Genomic DNA, 22,710 nt, shown 5'->3' on the forward strand with positions numbered 1-22,710 from the left:
CTGGAGAGGGTCATGACGTTGTCAAGGAGGTGCTGGGACATTCCCTAGAAGCTATTTGTGCTACAGTTGTGTCTGTAGGGAATGTACAGGAAGTTTTCCCAACTCAGTTGGTCTTTAAGGGAACACTGAAGTCTAAGGTGCCTGTGGGTTCTACTGGAGTCAGGGAGAGTGGGATGTTAGCAGTGCCCACGGTAACTTCAGGAAATATCTCAGGTGGAGCTAAGGCTTCTGTGGGGGATGGCATGGTTCTCCCCTGTGTCTCAAGCCTGAGGCCATCTGCTACAGTGGCCACAGTGAGAAGTGGGGGATGAATTATAGCTATACCTGGAGTTGTCTCCACAGTGACCATCTCTGCTGGCACAGGGACTAGAACGGAATCTCTAACAGGGGAACCAGTCATGGGAACGCTGGTGGTGCTGGGTTCTGGTGATTCCTTTGTCATGTCTGATATAACTATGGTCCTTCTTGCCATTGTGCTCCTGGTGGAGAATCTTGTGACCTGGGCATTTGGCAGGGACATACCTAAGAGATGATGGAGAGGGTTGGAGTTATTCTGACAGAGATTGCTACTATTCTCAACAAGACTCCTTTTGTACTCGGCAAATCACCCAACTTCATGATTCACAGTCATTCCTCACAATCAATATGAGTATCTGACCTCTGACAAGCCCTTCCACCCTCCAAGTGACTATAGCAATCCACTACTGCTTTAAGGAGAGTGATTCCTAAAAGGAAAAGAACATTGCTTAAATGGATCTGGCCTGACACCCAAATTCAAAATAGGATGGGAACCTGGACTTGGAGAGATTTGTCTGATAGATAACGAATCCCAGTACCAGTTCCTGATACAGACAATGGGCTTTTTGAAATTCACTGTGTCTCCATCTAGCTCTAGTTTTACTGGGCCCAGGATGTTTATGACCAGATATTGATTGATACAATCTCCTATAACTTAAACCTTCAGCTGCTAGGGGTTGGGAGGGTAGGGGTTGGGAAAAGATGCCAACCAGAACAAAGTTTTTTCTTGCCCTGGGTTGGGAGTGGAGGAGTTAAGCTTGGGATTAAATGAAATAATATAGTCTATGTTACATGTGGGTAATACTCTGATTATGTAATAATAAAGATTTATGTTTTCTTTCACACACACACACACACACACACACACACACACACACACCTTAGCAGTTTCTCCAGAGTTTCCATGAACACAATATATTAGCTTGAGAGAAAGTAATGGGGACAGCTCTGTGCAGCTTGACGGCAAACTCCCTTCTGAGGTCTGCCTTTCTCAAACTATGGAGATAATTCCTATCTATCATCTACAAAGATCAGGAAACAAGGGCCTAAGAATGATGAACCCCTAGAAGAGAAGGCAGAAATGAGGCTTCTACTTACTTGTGGGATTTCCAGAATATGAAGTCACCAGAGAGTCACTTGGCAATGATTCAGTGACTCTTGTGACTCTTTGGCCTGGCATGTGTGCGATGGTCTCCACACTAGTCTCACCACCTGTAAGAATGAACAGTACATTAAACTGGGGAATGGTTGAACAAGTTGTGGTATATGATTGGTGGTGCAATGGGTAGAGCACTGGGCTTAGAATCAGAAAGACTCATGTGAATGAGTTCAGATCTGGCCTCTGACACAACTGTGTGATTCAGGAGTCAATTAACTCTGTCTGCTTCAGTTTATCATCTGTAAAATGAGCTGGAGAAGGAAATAGCAAGCCACTCTTTGCCAAGAAAACCCCAAAAGTGGTCATGAAGAGTTGGATATCACTGAAAAATGACTCAACAGCAACACTACTATGCTATGAGAAATGATGAGCGGGATGGTTTCAGAAATGTCTGGGAAGACTTACATGAACTGATGCAAAGTAAGGTTTGTGGAACCAAGAGAACGCTGTAGACAGGAACAGCAATATTGAAATGATGATCAACTGTGGAAAGGCTTAACTACTATGATCAATATCCAAGACAATTTCAAAGGATCCATAATGAAAAATGCCATCTACCTCCAAAGAGAGAACTCATGAACTCTTGAGTGCAGACTGAGGCATGCTTTTTGCCCCTTGACTTTTCTTGCTTTTTTGCAACATGGCTAAGGTAGAGAACTGGGCTTTCCATGACTTCATATGTATATAATAAGTATCATACCGCTTACCCTCTCAATGGGTAGGAGACAGGCTGAAAGGAGGGAGAGGATTTAGACACTTACTAGCTGTGTGACCCTGGACAAGTCACTTAACCCTATTGCCTAGACCCCCCCAAAATAAAATATAATAAAAAGAAAAGAAAATGGGGATAAGAGTAAACTTCCCTGTGAAGCTAAAATGAGATAATATTTATAAAGAACTCCTCAAATCTTAAAATGCCAACTATATTATCATCATCATCATTAACCCAGACTTAATTTTCATTTCCCTGATCCACCCTTATTGTCCAAGGTCACATCAGTACCCCTTAACGGGGCTAATTAAAAGTCTACTTACTTACGAAAAAAAATTTAATGAGAGGTTTAATTAGAAGTCTACTTACTTATGAAAAAGGTCGAACTGGTAGGTTTGTGGGCTATATACTATGGTATTGGGTCGGTGAGGGAGGTAGGGATGTTGTGAGTGCAAGGAAAGTCCAACCAAAGTGGTACAGTAACTGGCTGGTAGAGCTTATTTATACTCGTGTTGAGGGACTACTGCTAGGTGACTGATTATGTCACAGTCCTGTTTATATGAACATCCTAACCGTTGCCAAGGGAAAGCTCAAAGTCACAGCAGCGTTGGCCTTCAGGGCCAATGTACTTAGACCCTGAAAAGACCCATGGGTGCCTATCCCTGCTGCTGATGCAGTGACTTCAGGTGGCTTTGTGGAAATGGAGGCGGCAGCTGAGCTAGTGCCTATTCCCCAGTGATTTTTTAGTTAGCAGTTTTGTGACCCTGGATAAATCACTTAACCATATTGCCTAGCCGCTGAAAAAAGAAAAGAAAAGAAAAGAAAAAGAAAAGAAAATGCGGATAAGAGTAAACTTCCCTGTGAAGCTAAAATGAGATAATATTTATAAAGAACTCTTCAGGGGCAGCTAGGTGACGTGGTGGATAGAGTACCAGCCCTGAAGTCAGGAGGACCTGAGTTCAAATCTGCCCTCAGACCAAACACTTGACACGTACTAGCTGTGTGACCTTGAGCAAGTCACTTAACCACAATCGCCTTACCAAAAAAAAAAAAAAAGAACTCTTCAAATCTTAAAATGCTAACTATATTATCATCATCATCATTAACCCAGACTTAATTCTATCATCTGATAGATGTGCTCTGGCTCAACACTGAAAGATGAGAAATAACAAGGGTTAATGGACCTAAAGCACTTTGGGTCTGCAAAGATGTCGTCCATTGACTAGCTCATTTCATCCCCACACCATTGCCTGGGAGGGAAGGAGGTAAGACTGCTTATCCTGGGGTTACACATGAGGAAACTGAGGATCAATTAAAGGGGAACTAAGAAATGGGAGATGGCTATGAGTGTGATGGAAAGAGTGATGTATTTGGAGTGAGGGGAGGTGGGTTTGAATTTGGCCTCTTGAAACCCTACCAAATGGGGCAGCTAGATGGCCCTGGAGTCAGCAGGACCTGCGCTCAATTTCGGCCTCAAACACATAACACTCACTAGTTGTGTGACCTTGGGCAAGTCACTTACCCCTGATTGCCTTGCCAAAAAAAAAAAAAAGAAAAGACACCCTACCAAGTAAAATTCCCATTCCTTACCTGGGCATTCAAGGCCTTCTAAAGTACCTGCCATGCCCCTAAGGTTTCCTGGGTTTTCCCATCTCTGGCCCTGGGATCATTCCATCCCCTACTCCTGGAGCCCTTCCTTACCACACCTCCTCCCTCTTCTGTTTCATTCCTATCCTTCAAGGCTCAAATCAAAGTTCACATCTACTGTAAAGACTTGACTTACCTCATTCCCATATCACCTAACTGGAGATGATCTCTTTCTCATTCGGAGAGGGAGAGAGGTTGTGAGAATGGAGAGAGAGAGAGAGAGAGAGAGAGAGAGAGAGAGAGGGAGAGAGAGAGATTGGAGACCCAGGGATAATATTAATAAGAGTCCATATTTATCTAGGGCTGTGAGGTTTACAAAGCACTTGCCCTACAGCAGCCCATGAGGGAAGGATTGTAAGCCTTCTTGTATCCATTTTTCAGACTGAGCCTTAGAGAGGTAAAATAATTCATATCTAGTCATGCTTCCAGGAAGTGACCAAGTCAGTATATGAAGCTAGGTTCCTAACTCCAAACCCTAGGCTTTTAACTACTATACCACTTTGCCTCTCAGAGATATGGGAAGAAAGAGAGAGTATACAGAGGAGGTGAGGGCTTACAAAAGATAGAGGCTGTTAGGTAGTGCAGTGGCTAGAATGCTAGGTCTGTAGTCAGAAAGACACGAGTTCAGATCCAACCTCAGGCACTTAGCAGCTGTGTAACCTTGGGAAAGGAGCTTGACTTCTGTCTGCCTCAATTTTCTCATCTGTAAAATGAAAATAATAATAGCACCTACCTCCCAAGGCAGTTGCCAGAACTGAATGAGATAATATTTTTAAAGCACTTTGAAAACTTTAAAATGCTATATAAATGCTAGCTATGATGATGATGATGATGATGATGATGATGATGCAGGATGAGTCTGGAATGCAATCCCTCCTCCCTTCACCTCTTAAAGTCCTTTATTTCCTCAAAAACATGATCAATTTACCTTCTACATGAAGCCTCTCTTGGTATCCCCATTCCTCAACTGCCTCCCCACAAAAAAAATTACTTTATATTACTTTGAAAATATTTTGTAGTTCCTAATATGCAGAGGACATATTGTCTCACTGGATAGAATGTAAGCTCTTTGAAGACAGACTTGTTTCATTCTTTGTCTCCGTGTCACTAATGTCTGGTACATAATAAGAAGGTATTTTTTAAATGCTTGTTAATTGATTGATTGAAGGGATCATAGATTTTTAATTGGAAGGGAAGTTAAAGATCAACTAATCCATCTCTTCATTTTACACTTGAGGAAACTGAGGCTCCAAGAAGTTCAATAACTTTCAATGATGGGCAAAGAATATATAGATGGGATAAGAAAGGCGCGATGTGAACAGAGACTTCCCCATTCCCTCCTCCCTTCCACAGGCCAATAATAAGATCAAATTGGGAAGTAATTATATGTCCATGCCCCCTCTGTTTTTCAGTTCCCTGGGACCCAACAACTCACTCGGGAAAACTAGGAAGGAGGGGCAGCTAGGTGGCGCAGTGGATAGAGCACCGGCCCTGAAGTCAGGAAAATCTGAGTTCAAATCCGGCCTCAGACACTTATTAGCTGTGGGACACTGGGCAAGTTACTTAACTCAATTTCCTCATCTGTAAAATGAGCTGGAGAAGGAAATGGCAAACCTCTCCAGTATCTTTGCCAAGAAAACCCCAAATGGGGTCATGAAGAGTTGGACCCAACTGAGTGACAATGTGAAACATTTTATAAACCTTCAAGGGATGTATAAATGCAGGTTATATTATTACTATTCCATATCTTCTCTCTATTAAATATCCCCAGTTCCTTTAGCTGGTCATCATATAGCAAGCTCCTACCTTTCCTCTTTATCTTTTTCTGGATAATCCGTAGCTTCTCAACCTTCTTTTTGTAATGCCAGGTTTGTTCTGATGAGAGTGGTAGACAATAAGATTATTATGTCCCTTGTTCTGGGCACTAGACTTTTTTAGTTAAGATAGTTGAGGACTCTGAATGTTTTTGTCTGACGCATCCCACAGTTGGTTCAGGATAAGCAGAAGGCAAGAAAAAGTCTAGCTTGCTGCCTTCTCCACACTTGGACAGGACAGATGACTTTTTGAACCCATGTGAAGGATTTTACATTTATTTCCACTGGACTCGGTCCAATTAGTTTCTGTCTCTTTGTTCCAGACTGCAAATACTTTTTTGAAACTTGATTCCATCACCCAATGATTAGTTTGCTCTCTCTCCCAGCTTTGTGCCACTCTCCTGGTGGAAAAGTGTGAGGCGTTCAGGACCAAGAATAAAGTTTTGTTGGACAGAGCAGTTCTGGGATAGGGGAAGGAAATGCCCTTGAGATGTGAGAGGGCATTTCAGGACATAGAAGACGAACTCACTTGGGATTGGATTGCCTGGGGCCCAGCAGCCCTTTCTGCCTCCTCTGGGGGATAGACATAGCTAGAGAAGAGAAAGGAAGTGTGAGGGAAGAGTCCTACCTCACATCAGTCCAGGCTGGAAATCCCAATAATACAATACAAAGCAATAATATACTATAACAGATATTTATTAAGGACCTACTAGGTACATATCACTGTGCATAAAGTTTAGTTAAAACGTGGTATATGGTTCCATGGAATTCAAAGAGTAGTATATGGATAAGTCACAAATATACAGATAACTATGACAGAAGATAAGGGCAGCTAGGTGGTACAGTGGATAGAATGCTGAGCCTTTAGTCAGGAAGACTTATCTTCCTGAGTTCAAATCTGGCCTTAGACATTTTACTAGCTGTATGACCCTGGACAAATCACTTAACCCCATTTGGCTCAGTTTCCTCATCTGTAAAATGAGCTGGAGAAGGAAATGGCAAACCATTCCACTATCTTTGCCAAGAAAACCCCAAATTGGGTCATGAAGAGTTGGGCATGACTGAAACAACTGCACAGCAACAAATGATAAGGGAACAATACAGGACAAGTCCATTAAAGAAGTACATGGAAAGTGTTAAATGAGGTAAGGGGAAGGATATTACTGATTTTGGGGAACCAGGGAAGGCTTCATGGAAGAAGTAGCATTTAGGGGTGCTGCTCCCACTTTCAGAAAGGAAAGACACAGAAACAACTCAAGAAGGGCTCTCCTGCCTTCTAAAATCTGAGCTATGAGGTTCATGGACTGGCTCTATGGACATGCAGGTCTGCACAAGGGTGCAGGAATTGAATTCTCAGCTCTGCTTTCTATGTGTTGCAGGACACTAACCATTAAACCCAAGTTCTCTGCCAGCTCCTCACTGATTGAGCTGAAATATTTTCATTAGCTCACATGGCGGAGCAAGGGGTACACTCACTGAGCTCCCTGGAGCTCCATAGTTTTGATATGTTTGCTTTGCCATCAGAGAGATCAAGAAGCCAGGCCAGTTCAGAACTAGGCATTAGGAGGTGTGGGTCCTGGTCCCGCTCTTATTACTAACATGAGCCAGCAGGAAGCTTAGTACACACAATGGAAAGTCAGGAAATTTGCTTGGACAAGTTCGAAGCAAAATTCTCAGATTCCCTGATTGAAGACCAGGAAGGAAGGGCCCTTTGGAGGGAGGAGTTCATCAGGAAGTGGGAGGTGACTGGGCTATTCTCCCAACCCTCTTTGGGGTGGCCAGTGGAAAGATGTCTCTTCCAAGATCTCTGCAGGAGACGGGGGCTAGAGGATGTATTGTAGCTCAAGGCCTAAGACAGAGCTCCAAACCTTCCCCATCTTGAGTGAGCCTTCCATCAACCTTATTTCTCAAAGGAGTCTCCCCCGAGATGGGTTGGCCTATGGCCCACGCAGGGTGTATCATCCGGTTCCCAACCCTCCTGGAGTTCTCACCTCTCCCTCTAGGTATTTTGGTTCAATCCTTCCAAGTCATTCCTTCCTCACTGTTGGTCTCTGAGCTCCCAGGCAGCTGCTCAGGGATGACTCCAGCACCAACAAGGACAGAATCCACTCCTCCCTCAACTCTCCTGAAATGTGGAGGGACCTCAGGTCACTGCTGTCTCCTAGGACACATTCCTGCTATGGACCCTAGAAGACCCTGAGTCCAATGCCTGCCTGAAAAGAAACTCGCTCTACAACCAGACTTACAATTGGTCATCTAACCACCACTTGGAGAATTCCACTGATGGACAGCTCACTACCTCCCGAGGACCATGGATTTAGAACTGGAAGGGGCCTCAAAAGCCACCTCACCCAACACCCTCATGTTTTATAGGTAAGAAAACAGGTCCAGAGAAGTTAAATGATTATTAGCCCAGTACTACACAGGTAGTAATTGAGAGTCATGATTTGAACCCAGGTCTTCTGACTTTAATGCCATTGCAAAAGGTAGACTCTCCTTTTGACCAACCCTATTTGCTAGCAAATTTTTCTTTTCATGAAGCCAAAATCTCACCCTGCAATGTTTTCCCAGTGCTCCCACTTCTGCTCTCTGGGGGTCAAGTATAACACATCGCTGCCAAATGACAATAAAATCTGACATATGTGATGATGTGCCCTTTAGGTCTTCTTTTATTCAGGGTAAGCTCTCCCAACCCTTTTATGGCCCAGACACCAGGGTCTTTACCATCCCACAGTGGAGCTGGGAACTACAAGGTTGAGGGCAATGTCTTTCATTAGCTGGACCCTTTTTTCTGGGACCCCCATTTGTCTTCCAGGTAAGAGGCCCTTCAAAGCCTCAGGCTGGAATCTGCAAAGTCTATCCTGGCCTGCTAAGGCAGCATGGAGTCTCAGAAAGATTCCTGGTTGGGAGAGTTAGGAGACTTTGTCCTGGCTTTGTCCCTGTGTGCAAACTTTCCCTTCTACAAAGCTTGTTTTTTCCTTCTATAAAATCAGGGAACTTGGCTGGAACCTCTGTTTCTTCAGCTCTGATAGTATAGGAATGGATATCAAGGAGAAAGGCCAGCAGCTTCAAAGGGTGTACAGAGCCCGCTGGTTCCTAAGGAATGTACTGGCTACGGGGTGGTGTTGCAGGCACACTGGCTAGGGCAGAGGCCCTGGACGTAGAAAAGAAGGTCACACAATGGTACTGTGGTCAGAAAGGTGAGAACAGAGATGAGAGTTGTGCCTACAATGGCCATAAGCCAGGGCTGTAATAACAAAGATTAAAATGGACCACAGTGTGCAGACTAGCTGAAGGGTGGCCTGATGGTCAGACTAGAATCACAGGACACACACATGGTGGCATTGAGGGTATGCAAGTTAGAAAATGGACAATGGCCATGTGGTGGCACTGGAGTGAGTTTAGGATGCAAACCCAGGCCATATGCACAGCTGTGCTAAGGCTAGGAACCTGGGACAGCTTAAGGTGGAGACCCAGGATCTATACATAGTGGCCACGTGGTGATGCTGCAGATGTTCCTTAGAATACAAACCCAGGCCATATAAAGTGGCCACACGATGGCGCTGTGGTCGCGTGAGTTAGCAGAGAGCCTTAGCTCAAGCACACACTGGCAAAATAGCCAGGGTAGAACCTTAGGACATACACATACTGGCCACATGATGGTGCTGAGGTCACAAAGGTTACACTAGATTCCTAGAGTCTGACCATGCACACAGGGGCCACATGGTGGCGCTGCAGGTCACACGGATTAGCACACAGCATTGTGTGGCCGCACTACTGTGACTCACAGATTTGCTCAGAAATCCCGGGTGGAGCGCCTGCAGGGAGGGGGGAATGGGGAGCTGCCCCCAACCCCCACCTACATCTTCACCATACCGTCCCCCCCCCCCGGCGCCTCTGGGGTTGATCTCCAGGCCCACCCTGACCAGAGCGCAAGGTTGTTAGAGTCTGGAGGAGGGAAAGCGGTGAAAGGCCCAGCCTGTTAGTGGAAGAGCACCGCTGAGGCCTCTGGGAAATGTAGTGTTGAAGCAGACTCTCAGTGCATTCTGGGAGTGGTAGTTCGGCTTGGGGTCTGCGGAGTCCTGGGTGTATGATGCTAGAGACTGGTCCTCTCCTTCCCTCCCAGTCACAGCAGTATTCAGTTCAGTGAACATTGATTAAGTGCTTGCTGCCTCTGCGTTAGGAGAGAGGCCGCTCGTGGATTGGACAGAGGGCTGGTGCCACCTAGAACCCAGACCTGTGCTTCAATCTCACCTCTGTGGACACTTACTAGCAATGTGAGTGCAGGCAATGTCTCCTGAATGCTCAGGGAACTCTCTAGGACTGCAGTTGCAAACTGCTCCATTTTAAAGATGAGCAAATTGCCAACCAGAGGAAAGAAAACTTCATCTCCTAGGGTCATAGATTTCTAGCTGGAAGGGATCTCTGAGATGTTTATTCTCAGAAGAGAAAACAGGTTCAGTCCTGCCATGGCCACACAGAGAACACATCAGAGCCAGGTGTCTCATGGCACTCAGGCAGTTCATTCTCTGCTTCCTGGGGAGGCGAGACCTCCACGGGAGGGAATTGATCCTTTCCTGGGGGCTGATACAGCTGAGGCTCCCTCCAGCGTCCTGACTCCAGTTTGTCCATGAGAGTGCACCTTTCTCCTTCATTCTTCCCCCTGCAGCAGAGGCTACCTAAGGTTCAACCCTGGTTGCAGAACTGAGCTCTTTTGGGGAAAAGGCTGTGAACACTTCCTGTTGGCCTCTGGAGTAGGGTGGAGGGTATTCTGAGATAGGGTGCTGGAAGTCTGGTTCCCACTGAATGAGCCTCCAATCTCTTCTGGGAGCAGGGAATGGGTACCCTGGCTCAGACAGCTGGTCCCATCACCCTCTGTCACAAATCCAAATCCTGAAGTCCTTGTCATCTCTGAAGACACACAATCATCCAATGTCTTTGATGGAAGGAATCCTGGAAAACATCTAGTTCACACCTCCTAGGCAGAAATCTCCTTGCCAGTCCATTTCCAGTCATGGGGAACCCTATGATTTCCGGGGCAGCTTGTTCTAGACAGTTCCTGGCATGTAGTAGGTGTTAAGAAATGCTTATTGACTGATGGACTCTGCAAATTATATTCTTAGAGAATGGCCTTAGAGAGTGGGATGCTGAAAATTTGAGTGACTTGGCCAGGGTCATGCAGCTACTAAGCGTCAGAGAAGTCACATCCCTGATTCTGAGCCCTGCTCCCCCTGCCTTTTCTGACGTCAGCTTGCCTGTATAAAGTGCTTTGGAGGCTCACAAAAACTCTGTGGGGTATATATAGTACTACAGGTGTTGTAAGTTGTAATATTTTAGAAATGAGGAGGGGGGGAAGGGAGAGGAGCAAGCATGTATTAAGCACCTAGTTATGTGCCAGGCACTGTGCCAAGCACTTTATAAGTATTATGTCAAATGAGGAAACTGAGGTTTGGACACAAGTGACTTGCTTGGGGTCACATAGCTAAGAGGTGTTGCTCTTCCTTACAAAAACCACATGCTCTTCCCTGTCCTGTGCTTCTTAGTAAGAACGCTAAGCTACTGGAGAGAAAGACACCCTTTGCAAGCAAGAGTGAGGTCCCTGTAGGTCCTAGGCAGCAGGACTACTACCACTCCCAGAATCCTCTGTTCTGTGACCTTGCCCTTTTCCCAGAGGTGACTGCGGCCCCGCTCCATTTCCGCCTTGGCAGTTAGCTCCTTGTGCTTCCTTTTGGCCAGCCATGTGGGCGGATTGCAGCCTGGCCCTGGCAGGGGTGGGGTGTGATGGGGGGAGGAGCTGCAGGGCTCCCCATTGCCCCGCCCCCTCTGCTGGTGTTTTCTGACTCCTCTGCAGGGGAGGTGTGGCCACAAGGCAATGTCCAGAGATCTCCTGGGGTAGGGAGAGCCAGGTGCGCGTGGGTGAGAGTTATAAGGCAGTTTGGGAGGCTAGATGTAAATATGTGGCCATAGCGCCATCCCGTGGCCTTTGTAAGTCAGGCCCAGGTTTGTTTTAATTTGTTTCGCTCCAGCGCCACCTCGTGGCTGCTGCTGGTAAGGCCAGGGACTTTATTCAATCTGTTTAGCCATAGCGACCATGCGTGGTGTCCACCGCGCCACCGTGTGGCTGTTGTGTGTAAATTCAGTTTTCTGTAAAACAGCACCCTGCTTAGGAAGCTGAGATTTGATAACCTACAGAGAAGAATCCAGCTGACGAGGCCAGCTGCTCCCACACCTGCGTGACATAGTGAGGCTACGATAAGGGTCTGACTGGCCTGAGGCAGAGGGCCTGGAAGCACTGGAAAGAAGTTGCAGAGATGCAGATTTTCAAAATTTCCTACATATTAGACTTGGTCAAAAGCTGAATGGGATTCCATGAGAGGTAAAAATAACAACAACATCACAAGAGCACTAATAACAGCTCTCATTTCTATAGTGCTTTAAAGTTTGCAGAGTGCTTTACATGTGTTGACTCATTTTATCCCTCTCCCTGGCACTGCTGGGGTAGAAGATGGTTGACTGCTAATAGGGGGTGTCAGAGAAGGGAGTCCCATGAAGCTCGGGGTTGGAGTTGGTCCCTTTCGGCTCTGGCCCTGGGTGATGGGAGGAAGGGAGCGGCATTCAGGGCCAGGAATTCATGTCAGGAGGAGGCACGCCTGATCTGAAGTTTCTCTCCAATCTCAGGGCTAGAAATGCATGGGAAAGAGCCATTTCTAAACTTGAGAGGTTCCTGACAATATGCCAGGCACTGTTGTAAGTGCTGGGGATGCAAATACAAACAAGAATGGCAGGCCCTGCCCTCATTGAGCTTACATTCTAATGGAGGAAGATGAGGGAGAGCTGGGGGCAGGGGGGTGTGGTGGCCATCTAGGAGGCGTGGTGGAGATGGCCAGGAAGTGCATTCATGCACCTTCCCTGATGATTCTGAGCTGTCCTGTCTCCTCTTTGGGCTGCACCCAATGGCCCTTACTACATTTCATAGGGCTGGGAAGAAAGCCATTTATTTTGTCGCTGTTGAGGATTTCATCAGTGCACATAGGAACTCTGGGTGAAGAAAACCCTTCGCTGTGATGCAGAAAGGTTACCTTCGTTCTAGGGTTCAAGATTGAGAAGGGAAGAGACCTCAGAGTCCCTTCATTTTACAGATAAAAGAACTGAGGCCCATGGAAGTTAAGTGACTAGTCTAAGGTTTTTTGGGTTACAGGCATCAGAGATGGGATTTGAACCCAGGTCCTGTGACTCCCAAGGCAGTGATTTTCCCACTATACCATGCTGATGCTTGACCTGGGCAGTAAGAGAGAGCAGGCTCTCTTCCTGACTCTGACTCTTTACTCACCACTGCAGGTGGATCATGAAACCCAGACCTCATGGACCCAGATAAGGCTGATACATTGGAGGCAAATTGAACTGTGGGGTAAGGACATTGTGAGAAGGCATTGGAAGGCCTTTCTGCTGCAGCTGTGGGAACAAGAATCCTGGTAACACTGAGTTACCAGAACAGCCCAGAGATCTGCCCATGCCCACCCAGCCCACCCAGCTTCGACCTCGGCCCTGTGCAGGTATGGGCACAAGGCTGGCGACGAATGGGAGACAAACCTTTCCATGAGAAGACATTCTTCCTGTTGAGTTTGAAGGGTGGATCCCTCCCTATTGACCACATATCGCAAGGAAGGCTGGGTCTTCTGTGTTCTGGTGGAAATGTTTGCAGAAAAATTTTAGAAATGACCAAATCGTACAAGGTTTCCATTAAAGTTACAAGCTGAGAACAGCATGTTCAACTGACAGAAAAGGAAAACAGGAAAAAGATACAGTTTGTGGTATTAGATTGGGATAGTATCATTTGACTCCAAGGACGAGGGAAAGATATTGCAACTCCAAGTTTCAGACAATGGCAATCTTGTGAGAACAGATTTAAATGTGTCTAGTCAGCTAAAAGAAGTATTTTCTGGCATCTTATCCCTCTCTCTCTAGCTCTGAAGGCAGCATTTTCTCTGAATTTTCTTTTCCCTTTACCAGGTTTATTATGTGAGCTCGCTCACTGAGCACAGGGGCAGATGCAGAGGGGACTGAGGCAATATTCCTCTGTCTGGAAGTTGGGGGTCAACATTATAATAAGAAATGACCTTTTCAAAGGTTGTTTCAGACTTTGTCTTCGGGTGTCCTATGGTATCTCAGAGTTGGGGGAGATGTGAGGTAGGCATCACGGCCCAGTGGAGAGAGAACAGGCTTTTGAACAGGACCTGGTCTCCATTTCCTGCCTTTGTCTCTTTTTACCCATGTCATCTTAGGTAGTCACTTAACCTTTCTGGGTCTCATTTTTCTCAACTGCGTAATGAAAGGATTAGACCAGATGGCCTCTAAGGTCACTTCTTAAGTCTATGGTCTTATGAACATATAGGTTTTATTACCTCAGTCAAGTCACTTAATCTCTATGAGCCTCAGTTTCGTCATCAGTAAAATGAAGGTGTTGGACTAGATGACCCCCTAAGGTCTCTTCCAGTTATGTTCTTGTGATTCTGTGGCCCAGGGCATAGTTTTTTTAGATTGGTAGTCAGTGGTCAGCTTCTTCTGGGGTGGGGAAAAGGGTCCTGGGAAAAATGACTCATGGTACCTAGACTCACATGAGACTTTCAGTTTAGCAAACAGCTGAGATGTCGGTGCGCAGGGTTGAACATACAGAGATGAAGAATGACGTGTTTTCCACCTTCAAGTGGTTTAACTGAATGTGGGGAAGTGACAGGGGAGGACAAGGCCTGGACCCAGATAAGGCTGATACATTGGAGGCAAATTGAACTGTGGGGTAAGGACATTGTGAGAAGGCATTGGAAGGCCTTTCTGCTGAAGCTGTGGGAACAAGAATCCTGGTAACACTGAGTTACCAGAACAGCCCAGAGATCTGCCCATGCCCACCCAGCCCACCCAGCTTCGACCTCGGCCCTGTGCAGGTATGGGCACAAGGCTGGCGACGAATGGGAGACAAACCTTTCCATGAGAAGACATTCTTCCTGTTGAGTTTGAAGGGAATTTAGTGTAAATATGCAATCCTTTGCCACCCCGCCCCGTTATTTCTTATAATGTGATTGATTTGAAAAATAAAACTGTAATCTCAAAAAAGAAGGGGAAAGAAAAGGGGGGGACCTGAGGTTCAATCCAGGTGTTACTTCCTTTAAAAAAAATTATGGATATCCTTTGTTTTCCACATCACCTTCATTTCTAATCCCTGTCCTATTCTGTCTCTTCCTGTCCCCCTACCTGGTGAGCCATCCCCAGGAATTGCTGAAGCAAATAAAGTGAGCCTCTCAACTTTGCGTTTCATGATCAGATCTATTAGAAACAGTGTCATCATTTATTCTATAAGGCAGGTGTTGGAGGTAGTTGCCTGATCAAGGGATCCCTCCCTATTGACCACATATCGCAAGGAAGGCTGGGTCTTCTGTGTTCTGGTGGAAATGTTTGCAGAAAAATTTTAGAAATGACCAAATCGTACAAGGTTTCCATTAAAGTTACAAGCTGAGAACAGCATGTTCAACTGACAGAAAAGGAAAACAGGAAAAAGATACAGTTTGTGGTATTAGATTGGGATAGTATCATTTGACTCCAAGGACGAGGGAAAGATATTGCAACTCCAAGTTTCAGACAATGGCAATCTTGTGAGAACAGATTTAAATGTGTCTAGTCAGCTAAAAGAAGTATTTTCTGGCATCTTATAGCCTATGCTTGTAGGCTATATTTTGTTTTTTTAAATTTTTTTATTTTGTATTTTGTTTTGATCAATAACTGGTAATGTTTAAAATGTAGAGGTCTGATAAATTTTAGTTAAGCCCTTTAAATTGGGGGTTTCGGTATTTTGTTTCTACATACCAAAGAATTAAGAAAATTAGAGGAAAAGGCTGTACAACAGAACTAAATGACACTTTGATGAAATGTGTCTATTCAGTGTCCCATACCTATAGCCTCCCACCTCTGCAAAGAAGGGAGGGAGGCTCTGCTGCCCTTTAGCAGTATGGCTTTGGCCATGTCTTTTCACATCTGTCTCCATGCCTCAGGTTTCTGGCCCTATACGATGAGGGAGCTGGATCAAGTCAGAAACGTCAGACACGTGGGCTGTGGGCCGCGTGCAGCCTGCGTGCTGTCTGAATCAGATTAAAGTGTTATTGGGAAATATTTAATAAAATAAATAAAAATACAGATAATGTTAATATGTGGTCTTCTAAGTCCCTATGCAGCCCACCAGGATCCTATGTTCAATTTAGTGATTTCTATTTATATTTCAGTTTGTCACTACGGGACGAGGCAATTTCTTCCTTTTTTGTTTATTTTTTTTTGTTTTCTTTGCTAGACAATGGGGGTTAAGTGACTTGCCCAGGGTCACACATCTAGTAAGTATCAAGTGTCTCAGGCCAGATTTGAACTCAGGTCCTCTTGACTCCGGGGCCGGTGCTCTATCCACTGTACCACCTAGCTGACCCAACTAGGTGATTTTTGAGGTCTCTTTCAGATCTGATTTCTGTGCCTTTAGGACAAGAGCAAGGAGGAGGTCTAGACCAAATAGTATGGGGGAACATCCTTTTTTTGGGGGAAGTCAAGACATCCCTTTTCCTACTCCTCCCAGCACAGAATGGTAGTTTTTTTTCTTAATATAAATTATGGAATAAGCAAGTGGATTGTTTTGGCTGATTAGCTCACTGACCTCGGGGGCAGAAGGAGGGGGTGAATGATTTGAGAACCTGAAGGTTTGAAGGTTCCTGGGTAAACCTGGAATTGGAGCAAAGGGAGCTGACTAGTCTTCTGGAATAACTTGAGCAAGGTCTGGGTGGTGGTGATCTCCTGCTGAGCTCACTGGACATTGTGCTCACTCGTCAATGAAACTCGTCCGTTACATGGGACTGAAGAAATCTGGCCTTGTTTTCTAATTTTCTAATTCTCGCCTTTCCAGGCCTCATGAAGACCCCATTCTTTAGTATTATTATGGATGATGGCAGAGATCCTATAAGATCATAGATTTAGAGCAGGGGTTGATGGTCAGAGGGCATCCAGTACCCCCTGATTTTATGTACCCCTCTTTGTGTATCATACAGAGAAATTAAGTGACTTGCACAGGGTCACACATCCTTAACGTTCAGTGTTAGAGGCAGAACCTGAACTCAGGTCTTTCTAACTCCAAGTGTAGCTCTTTAGCAACTATGTGTTGCTGCCTCTCTTGGGATACAATATTTAAGCCTGTAAGTAAATATAGTATAATTTGAGGAGGGAGAGCAGCTGGGGGGATTAGGAAAGGCTTCCCATAGGAGGTGGTACCTGATTTGATAAACGTTGTTTCCTTCACTGTCGTTGGCATAATGGCCTTCGGGACATTTTGAACTGGATGTTTTAAACTCAACATATCAGAAACTGAACTCATTATCTTTTCCTCCGTATCTTCCTTTTTCTAATTTTCCTGTTACTGCCAAGGATACCATCTTCCTCGTCGCTGAGGCTCACAAACTAGGAGTCATCCTGGAGTCCTCACCATCTCTCACTCTCCACATCCAAGCTGTTGCCACAGTCAATTTCACCCCTGTAACATCTCCCGAGTATGCCCCCTTCTCTCCTCTAGCACTGCCACCCTCCAGTGCAGGCCCTCACACCTAGTCATCTAGTGATGATACCTCGTACCTGGACTATCGCAATCCTGGTTCGGCCTGCCTCAAACTTTCCCCACTCCAATCTACCCACTCAGCAGCTAAACTGATTTTTGTCGTTCAGTTGTTTTAGTTGCATCTGACTCTTTGTGACCCTATTTAGGGTTTTCTTGGCAAAGATACTGGAGTGGTTTGACATTTCCGTCTCCAGCTCATTTTATAGATGAGGAAAGTCAGGTAAACTGGGTTGAATGGTTTGTCCAGGGTCACGCAGCTAGTAAACATCTGACGTTAGACTTGAACTCAGGAAGTCTTCCTGACTCCAGGGCGCTGGCACTGTATCCACTGTGCCACCTCGCTGCCCAAAATCGATCTTCCTAAAGCGCAAATTTGATCATTTCTCTTCCCTCCCTCCCACTCAACACGTCTCAGTAACTCCCTGTTGCCTCCTGGATCAAATATAAACTTTCCTATTTGTCTTAAAAGCCTTTGTAAACGGACCCCATCCTGCCTTGCAGTCTTCTTATACGTTGGTCCCTTCCATGTATTCATCAGTCTAGTGGCTCTGACCTCCTTGCTGTTGCCCATACATGATTCTCCAGCTCCCAGTTCTGAGTGTTTCCCCGGCCATCCCCCATGCCTGGAACTCTCTCCCTTCTCATCCGCCCTGAGGGGGCAGGTAACTCAGATGTGGAAGAGAATCCAGGGAAGGGAGGTGGTGAGGGGGAATCTCCCCACAGGCTCAGTGTCAGGGCTGGAGGAAATTTTCCTTCCTTGGGCTGTACAGCCCAAGTCTCATTTTACTTAGGGGGCAGCTAGGTGGTGCAGTGGATAGAGCACAGGCCCTGAAGTCAGGAGTACCTGAGTTCAAATCCGGTCTCAGACCAAACACATCACACTTACTCGCTGTGTGGCCCTGGGTACAATTAGCACCCAGAGAAGGGTCCAGGAGACACAGAAAGCAGTATGTTGCCAAACTGCCTGAGTGACCAATACATCCATTAATCAACCAAACAACAAGCATTTATAAACATCCTACGATGTCCCAAGCAGTGGGACACGTGCTGGGGAACATAGAGAGACAACATGTAAATCTATACACATATAAAAGCAATCAGCCTTTCAATAAGGTTTTAAGCAGCATACTCGAAGTGTCAGGCACAGGGCAAAAGATACAAAAAATAAAGCCATCCATGTCCTCAAGGAGCCCATCTAGATGCATGTATTCACAAAACACGTAAGAAGTCTAGTTTTGGTGGGGAGGTGCAGGTTTTCCTGCCAGGGCCAGAAGGCTGCTCAGCATGCCCCAGCTCCCCTGAGGCCATCACTGCTCCTGTCCTCTCCTCTCTACCTGCCTTCTTCCTCTCTCATTCACCCACACCCTGCCCTCTTCTTCTTTAGGCTCCTCTCTCCCAGACGCCTCACAGAAGTGGACTGCTCATGTGACTTCACATCAGCCGCTCAGGCCTGGAACTTTGACAGGGCCTCTATGTACCAAGAGGTCCTCAGACTGACCCATGATGGCACCCAGCTACAGAACTTTACCCTGGATCCAAACAGTCTCCTGGTGGATGGTGAGGGGCCCTCCAGCCTGGTCTCTCCATCTGAACACTGACGGGCTGTGGGGTGGGATGAGGAATTCCCGGGATGCTAGACTCCTGACATCTCAAGCCCAAAAGACCCTCCCTCAACATCCCCCGATGCCTGTACTCCCTCCTCCCTCTGACTGTGTCCCCCATCACCATCCCTGTACCCTACAGTCATCTGTCTCTATGATCCCGATATCCTTTCCTCCCTCCGTGACCCCTGGAGTCTCTTTGTCCCCTATGGCCTCTCCATCTCTTGTCCTCTCATCCTCTTCTTCCTCACCCAGCCCAGCTCCCCAGATCACAACCCTTAGGTGTCCTCCCCTTATTCCATATTTTTCTGTCCTCAGGATGTTCTACCAAGAGAACAGATGAAAAAACTAAGAAAATTGGTGAGTATGGCATCAGCCTTGCCCCATACCAGTTCCCTGTGTGTGTATGTGTGTGTTGGGGGGGTGAGCTGAGGGTGATCCTTGAAGAGTAGGAGAGTAGGGGGAGGGCAGGAACTGAGTGTCCAGGATGACTTTCCTCTCACCCTAGCCAGCACTCAATGCTGAGCGTCCAAGAACACTGTCTTGGACTGTGTTCATCAGACAAATGAACAGCGGTCATCCCTACCAATTGTCAGATCCCTGAGTGTATCTCCCCTTCCTGAGCACCCTGGGGAGGGCAGTGGACATGGGGAAGGTTCTGTGCCCTGCACCTTAAGTCATTCCCTGTCATTGGATATGATTCAGTATCACTGTCACCTTTCTCTGTTCTGACATTGGGTCCTTGCACTATCACCCTCCCTTGTCCCAGGTTATGACACTGGGGTCCCTGAACCGTCTTTTCTGCCTTAAGTGACCTTCCCTCAGTTTGCCCAATTCCTTTTCTCCTATGTCCTGAGCCCCAGCTGCTTTTTCTAAATTCACTCCCATAGTCTGCCCGCCCCCTTTCTCCTAGGTCAGCTTCTTCTGAAGAGCAAAGGTCTGGTGGCGTGGGAGTTGGGAGGATGCTCTAGATTGCATCCTTCAGCCTCCATCCTCCATTTTCCCCATGGATTGCTCTTTGTCCCCTCCCTTCCCATGGGGTGGGAATTCCAAAGGACATTTATTCCCCACTCTGTGCTGTCCCCTTGTCCCCATGAAGGCCCCTGAGCATCACCTCTTCTCCCCCCAGACCTGCCCTACTGGGCCATCATTTTCATGTGCCTGGCTATGCTCCTGGGGCTCATCCTTTGCCTTCTGTCCTGCTTCGTGGTAAGAGAACTTGGGCAACCCCTAAGAGCCACTAAGGGCTCTGTGTGTGTGTGTGTGTGTGTGTGTGTATGTGAGAAAGAGAGAGAGAGAGAGAGAGAGAGAGAGAGAGAGAGAGAAGAAGGCTCGGGATCTGTGTGTGTATGAGACAGGAGTGTAAAGATGTGTAGTATATTTGTGCGTGTGTCTGTGTATGAGAGAGAAAGAGGGAGAGAGTGAGAGAGAGAGAGAGGAAGCCATGGGATCTGTGTGTGTATGAGACAGGAGTGTAAAGATGCGTAGTATATTTGTGAGTGTGTGTGTGAGAGAAAGAGAGAGAGACAGAGAGAAGGAGAGAGAGAGGAAGGCATGGGATCTGTGTGTGTATGAGACAGGAGTGTATAGATGTACAATATACTTGTGTGTGTGTGTGTGTTTGTGTGAGAGAGAGACAGACAGACAGAGAGACAGAGAAAGAGAGAATGAGCATCCCCATGAGGGGAAGTCTTTCTGGTGGCACAGTGGAATGATGACTACAATCCCTGTATTTGGAGCCAGAAGACCTGGGTTCAAATCCTGTCCTATACTTGACTGTCATCAAGTCACTAGGCTTCACTTTCCTCCTCTAGAGAATGAGGAGATTGGAATAGCAGGCCTCCAGTACCCCTCCCAGCTCTAACTTTGGGATCTCATGATCCAGTAGGCTTATCCAAGAATGAGTAAGTGTGTGTCTCTGAGAATGCAGGTGTGCTTATGGCTGCATATATGCATCTACGAGAGAGGATGCATATCAATGAGTCAATGTGAATGAGAGTGTGAATTTAGGAAGTGCAAGACACTAGTGTGTGCGTCTATTCATATGTAAAAGAGGGTATGTGTGTCTGAGTAAGAATTTGAGAGAGAAGAGGTTTCTGTGTATCAGAGAGAGACAGAGAAAGAGAGTGAGAAAATGCACAGTGCCTGGCACACAGTAGGTGCTTAGCAAATGCTTATTGAATAGAATTGAAAATGGAGGGACAGAGCTGGAGAGATAATCTGAGGCAGACATAGACAGAAAGAGGGAGACCAAGATAGTTGGAAAGAGACAAAGTTTGAAACAGACAGAGATGAAGAAAGGACAAAGATGAAGAGACAGACAGAAACTGAGGCAGAAACAGGGAGAGATAGACAGACAGACAGAAAGAAAGAAAGAATAAATTTATTTAGGAGAAAGTTCCAGGTAGCCTTCCTTCAGACTCTCCCTGTTACTTTCTCAATCAATGGAGAGTTCTCTCAACGAGGCTCATGAATACTCTACCTGGGTGCCTTCTCCCTAAGCCTGGCCTTAGGTTTTGGGGTAGGGGCCAGGCAGAAATGTACAAGGCCAGCAAGGAAGACCAGTTCCAATAACCTTGGTTCCTGGCGATGCTCCTGGGATTCACCAGGGCTGCCTTCATGCCCTCTCTAGGGAGCAAGGCTGGGTCCACAGCTACACACAAGAGGCTCTCAGCAAGGGTCATGCCCCCATAACTCATGACTGTCCTCGATCCCTCAACCTTGATGGTGGGTTTCTTCCACCATCAATCATCAGTTTTCCCTTCAGTGTCTCCTAACCAGTGCCAGTTAATACTTCCTTAATATCATTGATACCACTAATTAACACCCTCAGTATCAATTTGGCCAATTAACATCAAATAGCTTTTACCAAAAAATGTTTACCCAGAAGAATTAGCTAGATTAGAAGTATAAAAACTTGCCCCCAACTGGGGGACACACTCTCCCATATACTGCCTCAGTCCTTGGGAAGAAGTGGGTTCCGAATGAAAGCTGGAAAATGCGCTGGATTTGCAGTCACAGGACGTGGGTTCAAATCTAGGCTTGACCATTTACTACCAGGTCACCTCGCTTGGTCTCAGTTTCCTCATTTGTAAAATGAAGGGTTTGGACTAGATGACTTTTAGGGTCTCCTTTCAGCTCTAAATCTATGATCCCTGTGACCACCTCCCTTTGAGGATATTTGCGGAGATGGCTGAAGGGAGATATCTCCTTGGGTGTTAACCTTTTTCCATCCAGGTCTGCTGTGTTCAATTAACTGTGGCCACAGTATGTTGAATATCTGGGTTCCATGACTATGGGGGGTGTTGACTTGTAGAGACAAGATTCCAGCTATAGGGTAGAGGCTCTGGAGCTATATATTTAATATTTGTGATGTTTTGAGTAGTTTTCTGTATCATCCTCTGCCTAAATTCTGAACCTTGTTACCATGCTTGAAGCTATGGGCCATGGAATTGGGGGAATAAAGTAGTCAGTTGTAGGCTGAGCATCCTCTTGTGGTCAAAGGAGATTTGCTGTTCTATGTCTGACTCTTTGTGACCCCATTTGGGGTTTTCTTGGCAAAGATACTGGAATGGTTTGCCATTCCTTCCCTAGAGTTAAGTGACTTGTCTAGGGTCACACAGCTAGTAAGCACCTGATTTGGATTTGAACTCAGGGCTTCCTGACTATAGGCCTGGTGCTCTATCCATTGTACCACCTGTCCCCCAGAGGGGATACTATGGCACTTTGGGATACTATCCCACTCATGTAACAGAAAAGGTATGTGGTGATTTACTTCACTGGCGGCTTAAGGAGAGTGCCACCTGCTAGACAGCTTGGATAGTTTGCTGGATAATTAATACAGTGAC

The 22,710-nt window shown here is 46.2% G+C and overlaps 1 protein-coding gene across 2 annotated transcripts in view; it reads left to right on the forward strand.

Annotated features, from left to right (window-relative positions):
• The first annotated feature begins 18,445 nt into the window (after positions 1–18,445).
• EIF2B3 (eukaryotic translation initiation factor 2B subunit gamma) overlaps positions 18,446–22,710 on the forward strand; it is a 105,590-nt gene continuing 101,325 nt past the window's right edge. Inside the window, exons 1-3 of one of the 2 annotated variants that reach the window (XM_027837927.1) lie at positions 18,446–18,818; positions 19,181–19,222; positions 19,992–20,071. In XM_027837927.1, coding sequence (XP_027693728.1) covers positions 18,461–18,818; positions 19,181–19,222; positions 19,992–20,071 — 480 coding nt within the window. In that variant the 5' untranslated portion in view covers positions 18,446–18,460. Of the gene's footprint in view, positions 18,819–19,180; positions 19,223–19,991; positions 20,072–22,710 lie in introns of those variants that run through there. The other variant, XM_027837925.1, reaches the window with a different exon arrangement.

The sequence above is a fragment of the Vombatus ursinus genome, unplaced genomic scaffold (assembly GCF_900497805.2).
Source record: "Vombatus ursinus unplaced genomic scaffold, bare-nosed wombat genome assembly UNPS02014825.1, whole genome shotgun sequence".
In the NCBI taxonomy this organism is placed as follows: domain Eukaryota; kingdom Metazoa; phylum Chordata; class Mammalia; order Diprotodontia; family Vombatidae; genus Vombatus; species Vombatus ursinus.